At 41.2% G+C, this 10,280-nt stretch overlaps 1 protein-coding gene across 2 annotated transcripts; it reads right to left on the reverse strand.

The window, feature by feature from the left end:
- Positions 1-399: 399 nt before the first annotated feature.
- SAP30 (Sin3A associated protein 30) lies at positions 400-7,066 on the reverse strand. Of its 2 annotated transcripts, none has more exons than XM_050792484.1 (4): positions 6,399-7,066; positions 4,411-4,536; positions 3,885-3,983; positions 400-726 (listed from the first exon to the last, which is right to left on the reverse strand). In XM_050792484.1, the coding sequence occupies exons 1-4, from the start codon at positions 6,711-6,713 to the stop codon at positions 604-606; spliced, it is 663 nt and encodes a 220-aa protein (XP_050648441.1). In that variant the 5' UTR covers positions 6,714-7,066; the 3' UTR covers positions 400-603. The 2 variants fall into 2 exon arrangements, with proteins under 2 accessions (XP_050648441.1, XP_050648442.1); XM_050792485.1 differs by lacking the exon at positions 400-726 and adding an exon at positions 738-2,854.
- Positions 7,067-10,280: the final 3,214 nt, after the last annotated feature.

Genomic DNA, 10,280 nt, shown 5'->3' on the forward strand with positions numbered 1-10,280 from the left:
ACATTAAGTTGTCTTTGGAACGAGGTGGGTATATAAATTAAACCATTTGTTCTTCCTAGTACTTCATCAAGTAATAATAACAAAAAAAAAAAAAAAGGAAATAAAAAAGAAGTTGTATTCCAATAGAAGCTTATTTTTCAAATTTGCTAGCATTATAAAGCACTTAAAAAAATAATGCTATTTAAAATATCTTCAATTCCAAGTCAGATTGTCCCAGAGAATGCAAATGTGCTACATTTGTTACTTCTCCTTACCCTGTTAATTTCTTGGAAGTTTACAAAAAAAAAAAAAAAAGGGGGTTATAAAATGAAGGACTTTACATTAAAATATCAATACTGATCTCTAAGTCAGTTTAAAAGAAAAATCAAGTTTCACAAAATAAATACACTGAAGCAACTATAATAGTAATAACCTTTATTTAAAATAGTTTTTAATTTAGGAAAGCTCATTTTACATGAGTTTCCAACTAATTATTAGAGTCAGAAACAAAGAAAATAAAATCAGAGAAAATCCTCTGTAGAAAAAATACACAAAGAACATTTCTACATGTGAAAAAACAGTAAAGTGTTATCATCCAAGTTATTAGTCTCAATTCCACGTCTCCTAGTGAACACCACTATCAACCTTGACATCTGATTTGTTCTTGTCATTCTTCACTGAGTAGATGAAATATGTTAAGGTGTCTTTTTCATTCACTGGAATAGACCTAAAGTGGCAACCAACTATCTATAAAGAAAAAAAAAAAAATTAAGGAAATTAAATTTTAGATATAACAGGTTTCATAAACTAGGTAAAAAATACGGTTTCATCCAAAGAAAAAATCTATGTGATAAGAGCTATTTCCTTTAAAAATTATATTTAAGAAAATACCAACAGGACAAAAAGCATTTAAGAATAAAATGTTATGAACAAGAGATAATGTGATTTCAAAGGACCTTTTGGCTCACTCAATTTACTATACATTGATTAGAAAATACATTTTCCTTTTATTTATTTTAAATTTTATAATTGGGCCAGGAGTGGTGGCTCACACCTGTAATCCCAGCACTTTGGGAGGCGGAGGTAGGGGGATCACTTGAGCCCAGGAGTTCAAGACCAGCCTGAGCAACATGACAAAACCCCATCTCTACCAAAAAAAAATACAAAAATTAAGTAGGCGTGGTGGTGTACACCTGTAATCCTAGCTATTCAGAAGGCTGAGATGGGAGGATTGCTTGAACCCAGAAGGTGGAGGTTGCAGTGAGCTGAGATCACGCCACTGGACTCCAGCCTGGGTGACAGAGCAAGACTCTGTCTCAAAAAAGATAAATAAGATAAAAATAATAAATTTTATAATTGGAATCTAGAGTAGGGAATACATGTTTTTACTTTTAAACTTTAAATGAGATAAAACAGATGTAAGAGACCACATGCATCATTAAACCTGCAATGGTTTAGACTCTACTGATAGAAAAAGAAGTATGAAGTTGAAAACTTTTGGTAGTAATCAACAATAACATATAAATTATTTGCTGCAAATTACATTCATTCATTCATATCTTGGTAGCATTCTTTGGTTAAGGTTCCTTGAAAATTTTTCTGAATAAAAATTGTGAATGGAAATGAGAGGAGAAAGAGGGATGTTCAATGAAGGATGTTTACCTGCTTCCTTGCCTTTTCATTGTGCTAATGTAATATGCATACTACAATTACGAATAGAAGATTAATAGACTTACCTGAGGTGCTGACAAGCATATTTAGATTCCAGAAAATAGAATTTCTTAAGAAAAAAGTTCATCCACACAACAATTACGAGACTTAAGACTTAGTCATACAACCCTGGAATCCCTTAAAACAGTGGTCCCCAACCTTTTTGGCACCAGAGATCGATTTCACGGAAGGCAATTTTTGCACAGATTGGGGGTGGGGGAGTTGGTTTTGGTATGAAATTGTTCCACCTCAGATCATCAGGCATTAGATTCTTATAACAAGCGTACAACCTAGATCCCTCACATGTGCACTTCACACGTGGTTTTGGACTCCTGTGAGAATCTAATGCTACGGCTGATCTGACAGGAGGCGGAGCTCAGGCAGTAATTCTTGCTAGCTGGTGCTCACCTCCTGCTCTGTGGACCTGTTCCTAACAGGCCATCAACCAGTACCAGTCCATGGCCCTGGGGTTGGGGACCCCTGTCTTAAAATATATGTACTACATCTGCACATTTCCACATTCCTTAACCTGTTAATAACTGCATTTCTGATTAAGTAAAATATAACACTCATGGCTATCTCTTATGTATAAAAAAGAAAATAGCTCTAGAAATAATATAACTGTTCTTAGAAGGTCAGTTTATCAAAAATTTCAGGTTTAATTTATACCTAAATGTAACATTTAAAATAATTAGTTCTTTGGTTCTCATTTGTTCCAAAACAGGGGTGCCTTCACTCCATTAGTACCTACTGAAATATTTCATCATGGTGGGCAAGATCTATATTTACGTTACATAATGTATTGTACAACCCCAAAAGAACTTGATCTTTTAAATCAAAATTAAAGAAAAATTAATTAGATCCGTGTTGCCTAACCAAGGATAAGAAATTTTAGCTAAATAGTTAATGTATTAGATTTTAACAATGTTAAAAAGCGTTCCATCAGATAAATGTAACTTCTATTCATATTTCATTTTATTCAATATGTACATTTTAGAAAATGTTGGGTAACTACTAAATCCATGAAAAGAATATGAGAAAACCGATTTATATATCTACACTTCTATTTTGTCTAGTAGGCTAAATTTTCTTTTTTAGAGATGGAGTGTTGCTATGTTGCCCATGGTGACTCAAACTCCTAGGATTAATCAATCCTCCTGAGTAGCTGCAAGCAAAAATTGTAAATATGATTAAAATATAAATATATCAATCTATAAGCATCTTAATAAGATGCACAGACTTCTTGGTTCTATTATATCCTGAGAACATATGCATACTCCATTAACTTTCACAACTCACTGACTAACTAGAAGTCCTCTGTCAAAGCAAACTACAAGTAAAAGATTGGGTAAAAGAAAAGCTTTTGCCTCTTCTAGATGTGAAGAAAACATAGATGTCTCTAATAAAACTAACATCAACAAGGACCAATTTTGAAATAGTTAAGTCAGCAAATTATAAAAATACTGTTTAGGGGCTGATTTGTAGGCCTACTCCACCACTTTAAAATATAAATTTTAATAAGGACATTAAAGCTTGCTAATTAAATTTATTATGCCTCAATTAGATGCTCAAACATTTACTGGTTAAATGGAGTTTTAAAACTAATAGATTTCTAAAGTGAGGATTAAAAAAAACTCTCATTCAACATTTTGAGGGCCAGGCACGGTGGCTCACACTGCTGATCCCAGCACTCTGGTAGGCTGAGGTGGGCGGATCACTTGAAGTCAGGAATTTGAGACAAGTCTGGCCAACATGGTGAAACCCCATCTCTACTAAAGATATTACACAAAAATCAGCCTGGTGTGGTGGTGCACACCTGAAGTCCCAGCTACTTGGGAGGCTGAGGCTGGAGAATTGCTTGAACCTGGGAGGTAGAGGTTGCCATGAGCCGAGATCGTGCCACTGCACTCCAGCCTGGGTGACAGAGCGAGACTTTGTCTCAAAAAACAAACAACACATTTTGAAAGCCAGTATCAGAAGGTGCTGTACACAATCTGCTGAGTAGTCATTACAAAAAGGAATTTCCTAAGTGGCTGACAAACATTTCTAGACAACTAGATTCTTCCACAATAGATTTTTTAACATTGTTCTTTCTAACTAAAATGTACTGTTACATATACTACATTAATACTTTCATTAGCATTTAACAGCCTCTCGGTTGTGCATAGTTCAAATAGTTTAAAAATCATATATACCTCAACAAGCTGTGCTTTATTAAGTCCTGGTCTGGTTGGTAGCTTGAAGTGTCTTTTGTATCTCCTAAGTGTATTTACTTGTAATTGGTATAAATCAACCTAGAAAAAATTAACATGCATAAATTAGTTCATACAATTAGTGGAAAATTTATCATCGATATGTATAATAACAAACATTTTAACTTCAGCACAATAAAAATTTACTTCCAAAATCAAAAAAATTATTTAAAAAATTTACATAATCAAACCTATAAATTATTAAACAGTTTAATCTTTTGGGGATTAATAATATAAACTGAGGTCAAAAAAGAGTAAGTTATGTGACAACAGAGCCGCAAAAATTGTCAATTTAAAATGTAACAATTCAAACTGTGTAAATGCATGACAACTGGCTATATTTAATTTTGCTTTCATTTTCAGATTTCTCAAATGTTTTAAACACTTAAAAGATTGTTCATATCTTTTTATAAAGGTTTCAGAATGCACTACTTAGGATTTATATTAAGCATAAAAAACTTCCATTTACCTCTGGGGTATCAATATCTTGAACAGGTGAATCACCTCCATCATCATCACTCCCTTTTCTCTTTCTTCTGTTTCGAACACTCTGAATTAAGTTTTTATGATAATCACATATGTAAAGATGCCTTGCCTGAAACAGAAAAGTTTCACACACTGCTAATGATTACAGTAAAATGTGTCTATGTATTAGTAAAACACATATGCCACAGATAGTAAAAATAAAGACAGTCAAGATGGGCCATTGTTAACACAATGAAATATTTATACATTTAAATCCTAAACCCTGTTAAAACATAAGAAGTCTGGAATACTGTTAAAAGGATGGTGGATGGGGAAGGAGGGGTTGGTTCCATTTGGGGAAGGGGTGAAGGGAGGGAGGGAGAGGAGAATGAGAAATTCCAACCCTCTGGGTTTTGTCATCAAATTGCAGTGAGGGGCCGGGCGCGGTGGCTCACGCCTGTAATCCCAGCACCTCTTGAGCTCAGGAGTTCCACACAAGCCTGGCCAAAATGGTGAAATCCCGTCTCTACTAAAAATACAAAAAATTGGGCGGGCGTGGTGGCACTAGTCTGTAATCCTAGCTACTCAGGAGGCTACCGCAGGAGAATCACTTGAACCTGGTGGGTGGAGGTTGCAGTGAGCTGAGATCGCGCCACTGCACTCCAGCCTGGGCAACAGAGTGAGACTTTGTCTCACATAAATAAATAAATAAATAGCAGTGAGGATGACATGAATTAGTTCATGTTGAATTTTTAACTGATAAGGGGAAAGATGATGCTGCCCACTTTTGCTACTTGACAGTACTTTCTCTACTTAAAGAAGAGCATATTTTTGTAACATAATGTATGCTTTCCAGTCTTTCCAACTGAATGCCCAAATTATATTCCAGATACAAAACCATCCGTTTTTACAAATGAGCTATCGACTTCATAACTATATTTAAATTTCAGTTATCAACTTTTCTGAATATTAAATTAAATCAATGTATTTATTTATAACACATTTTCCCAAAGCAATCTGAAATTATGCAAGTTCACCTGAAAAGTTTCTCACGGATATCACCGAAAACTGTTTAAACGGGCAAAAAAGTATCACAAATAAACTTTTCAAAAACTTTAATTACACACACTCCTGCGAACTGTAGACTAACATTTGAAACAAATACGGACTGAGCTAACAGGCTTTTACATTTACTTCTAAGCCAAGCGCAAGATAAAAATACGCAGGACTTGTGGTAGGTTCTTGATACCATGTTATTCATTTACCGCTAGCCAGATCTCCCAAAAGTAGCAACGGCTGTTAGATGGTCAAACGAAAAGACGCGCAGAAGGAGGAAAAAAGAAATCCTGATGGCTGCCAAGGGGATGGCAAAACCGCAGAGGCTACGTGCTCCCCACCATCGGAGCAGCTGCCCTCGGAGCTGACAGCGCAAACGCCGTTTACGGCCCCGGCTCACTGCCAGGCGGCGGGTGAGCTCGGCTTCCCTCTCACTCCGCTCCGGAGGAGACGGAACACAGAAAGGAACAGGATCTTCCTTGATCGCGAAGGTCCTCCACTTTCCCCTAGACCAGGGGAGTTAGCACCGCCTGGGGCCAAACACCAGCTTGGGCAGCGAAACAAAGGCGCCTCCATTCCAGAAGAGCTGCCGGGCTGCAAGAAAACTACTCTGGGCCCTCGGTCCGGCGGTCCCCTTTGTTTCGTGTCCTGGTCGCAGAGGAGAAGGAAGAGGGAAGACAGTGCGCGGGAGAGTCGCAGGCAGCGGGAGGCTGGGGGCAGGGTGGGAAAGAAAAGGGGAACGACAGCGTGCGTGTTGTGTGTGTGTTGGGGTGGCGGTCGGAGTTGCAGCGACTTTGTTATTTGCTTCCAAACACAGACTCCACGAGACCGCACTGCAGCCAGGTCTGGGAGACCCCGCCGACAATCCGTGCCTTTGCCCGACTCCTGGGGCCCCACCAGGGGACAGGAGGGCAGGGCGATCCCGCGGTTACTTACGCTCTTATCCAGCTCGATCTTCACCTTCTTCTGGGAGATGCTCTTCTGGATCCTCTTGCTGAAGCTGGCGTTGCCTGCCGCCCGGCCGCAGCGCTCACCATCCTCCCGCAGGCAGCACAGTTGCCCTGGGCCCGGCCCGGCCGCCCCCGGGGGCCCAGCCACTGAGACCGTCCCCGCGCCCGGCACCTCAGCCCCGGCGCCCGCGCCAGTCCCGTTCCCCGCGGAGGCGGCGGCGGCCGCGGCAGCGACTACGGCGGCCACTGCAGCGGCCGCATCTCCGCCGCGGCTCATCTCGTCAGGCGTGAAGCCGTTCATGTCTCCGAGCTCCCGAGCGCCGGCGCTGACAGAAATCCCCTCTCTCCTGGCCGCTCCGCCTCTCTCCGCTCCGGCAGCGGCAATTCACTCTGTACACCAAGTTAGCGGCACGGTCAAACACCAACCGTCCCGGGCCTGCTGGTCTCTGCTGGCCCCGGAACAGTGGACAGTGCTGAGGGCCCGGACGCAGACTCTAGCGTCTTCTGGAGCCGGGACCCCGCTCACTGTCACATGGGGACTTCAGCAGTTGGACCGCTACGCCTCCGCCTCCCTCCGGCCCCGGGGACTGCGCAAGCGCGACGCGCCCCCTCCCGTCCCGCCCCTTTCTTTCAAACGCGCGGCCCCATGGGAATTGTAGTTGTCTGCTACGGAGTCAACCTGAGCTCCGCCCTGACCCTTCGCCCTGCGGGATGGAGGAACTACTAATCCTAGCATGCATAGCGCGGCCACGGACCCACTTTTTTTTTTTTTTTCAGTACCGGGAAAACAGGAGCGTGTGATTGGGGTTTACAGTGTTTTCTCTCTCTCTGTCTCTAGGGAAGTCGGGCTGTGTTTAGCTGCTGGGATTTCGTAGAATTGGGTTTCAGAGAAGTTACTCGATTCCTGAGGCGAAACATAAAGGGATGGGAGTGGTGTGGGAAGTGAGCGTGTGCGGAAAAAAAAGTTTCGAGGCCGTTTCGCATTTGTGGAAACACAGCTTTTGGTGTGACCGCGCTTTTGTGGGAAACCCAAACCAAGGAGAACTCAGGAGAATTGGCGCTGTTCGGTCCTGGAGGTTCCGCAGCTAACATCCCGGCTTGACCAACTATCGAGGCAGCAAATTAGTAGGGCACCTCCTGGGAGGAAAACGCCCATCCTGACTTCTCAACTGTGACAGGTCCCCCTCACAAACGCCTCGCGGGGGGCGGGGGGGCGTTTCTAAACCCTTGCATGTTCCTACAAGGGAAATGTTTTTATTCTTGGACGCACGGAGTTGGCCGCCTCCTGAGGTGGAGTACGGACCAGCTGACAACAGGGCTCCTTTTCACCTCCACGCCCAACCTTTTCCATTTCTCCTCAAACGGTTTTGGAGAAGGGCGGAGTCGTATCATTTTAAAGGAGACTTGGAACCTCACCAATACAAACGCTGCTCGACTGTTCCCAGAAACTTCCCTGCATTAGCTCTACCGGCGCGGGGAGTAGAAAGCGCATTTCCTGAGACCTGGCAGGCTCGTGCGTCCCTGCATGCTGCCCGCGTTTGTGCGCTCTTGGTTATATGTATGTGTTCGCGGGCGCGCGCGTGTGTACGTGTGTGTGCCCGCGTACGCGTGTATGTCCGTGCGTGCATGCAGGGGGAGGTGCTCGTGGAGGGCGGGGCGAGGGATGGGCGTGGCTAACACGAAAGCTGCGCCTTTACTAGTTACCACGCGTCATTATTTATCAGAAGATATACGCTGCTTAAACACAAATACGTTTTAAAATATATTTTAGGCAGTAGGGTTTTGTTTTGCAAGTTCTTTTAGTAAATAAATTTAGTGATAAATAATTGTTTTTTCTTTTGAGACAGAGTTTCGCTCTGTCGCCCAGGATGGAGTGCTGTGTAGTGCAGTGGCACGATCCTGCAACCTCCACCTCTCCGGTTCAAGCGAGTCTCCCGCCTCAGCCTCCCGTTACAGGGGCGCACCACCCCACCCAGATGATCTTTTAAAATGCAAAATGCCATCGACGCAGAAAATCAAAGGTATCCATTGCGTCTGTGCGTTTGGGTTCTAGGATATGACAAAGAAAAACAATTTAAATATTACATAAATTCAGTAGGAAAAAGAAAGATGCCGACTGATAAGTACTTTGTCTACCTCCTTAAGGTGCGCTGTCCGGTAGGCTGTGCTCTAGCCATATGTGGCTACTCAGCACTTGAAGTGTGGTTGAGACGGAAAAACTGAATCGTTAATTGAATTTCAATTAAACTAAAAACAAAAACGATACTCGATTTAATTGTTGGAATACTTTTAAGTATGTTTGCAACAACTCAGATATATGAATCTGTTTTTCCAACTTAAATTTTATGAACTCTAACTTTAGCATGTGAATTGAGATGTGCTGTAAGTATATATCAGCTGGATTTTTTTTTTACTTCTGGACTTAGTACAAGAAATTTTCAAAAAGAATATTGAATCGCACATTAAAAATTTTTATATATGTTTAAATATTTTGGATGTAACAGGTTAAACAAAATATTACAATAAATTGTACCTGTTGCATTAGATAACACTGGCTTAAAGTATTACAACACAGCAGGGCGTGGTGGCTTATGCCTACAATCCTAGCACTTTGGGAGGCCAAGGGTGGATCATATGAAGTCAGGAGTTCGAGACCAGCCTGGCCAAAATGGTGAAACTCCGTCTCTATTAAAAACACAAAAATTAGCCAGGTGTGGTGAAGCAAGCCTGGGGTCCCAGCTACTCGGGAGGCTGAGGGAGAATTGCTTGAACCCGGGAGGTGGAGGTTGCGGTGACCTGAGATTGCACTACTGCGCTCCAGCCTGAGCAACAGAGTGAGACTCTGTCTCAAAAAAAAAAAAAAAAAAAAGTATTACAACACAGAATAATTATATATTTATGGATATATATTATATATTTATGGATATATTTTCTTAAGTGGTAAAAATGAGAATATATGGATGGGATGGCTACATCCCAACTTCAGGGTGATGCTCATCTCCAACGAAGGAGGCCTAGGAATTTGTATATGGTGTCAAAGTAAACATAAAATATAAAGAGATGAATTTCTAAATTTAATGGTTTTTTGGGGAAGCAAGAAATGCAGTTCAGGACATACATATAGACTGAGTGGTCTTTAGTATGTCAGAAGAACAAAGAGAAGGTCGAGAGTTTTATTAGAAAGAGAAATGTTACTACTGTTTTGAAGGAAGGTTCATTGGCACTATAGTAAAGTTTTGGGAAGCTGGCAGCCTCTGGCGAGTGACAGTGGTAGGTAAAACCAGTCTTAGTCATAGCTGATTGTTTCAGCAACTACTCAGTAAAACTGATCTTAGAGTTACTGCAGGCTGTTTCAGCAGCTGGGTTGTAAAAAACTTAATTCTTAATGCTAGAGCTGTGTGCCCTGGTTGCTTTTTCCCCTGGTCCCTGGATTCTGATTTAATTGGGTATGACAAGAATGATCCAGATTGTATGATCAATTTTCACGCTGGGAATGGCTTAAAGATGGTTTCTTCTGAATTTTAAAGTTTTTATTTATTAAAAATATCTGAAACATGACAGTAGGATGCTGAATTTTCATATTTTTCTTTGTACATTTATGTATTTTTTAAATAATTCATGATATTGTTTGGTTCTTCTGCTTAAAAAAGCTTATATCTTCTGCAAAATGTGACCGAATCATGTAAATTCAGTAGGAAAAAGAAAGATGCTGACTGATAAGTACTTTGTGTATCTCCTTAAGCGTGCATGTATGTATATGTATACTTATCAGTTTCATATGACGCTTACTCAAGTAAAGAACGGTAGCTATGCCTCCTTTACACACAATACAGTGGTTGTAAAAAGATATTATTAAACAGTCACTTGT

This window comes from Macaca thibetana, chromosome 5 (assembly GCF_024542745.1).
Source record: "Macaca thibetana thibetana isolate TM-01 chromosome 5, ASM2454274v1, whole genome shotgun sequence".
NCBI lineage: Eukaryota > Metazoa > Chordata > Mammalia > Primates > Cercopithecidae > Macaca > Macaca thibetana.

What these genes read in the sequence shown, in the direction of transcription:
- SAP30 (XM_050792484.1), bottom strand. Translation starts at nt 6,713, where the DNA reads ATGAACGGCTTCACGCCTGACGAGATGAGCCGCGGCGGAGATGCGGCC. An exon ending in AGATCGAGCTGGATAAGAGC is followed by an intron (nt 4,537 to 6,398) that starts GTAAGTAACCGC and finishes TTTCTGTTTCAG; the next exon opens with GCAAGGCATCTTTACATATG. An exon ending in ATAAAGCACAGCTTGTTGAG is followed by an intron (nt 727 to 3,884) that starts GTATATATGATT and finishes TTTTCTTTATAG; the next exon opens with ATAGTTGGTTGCCACTTTAG.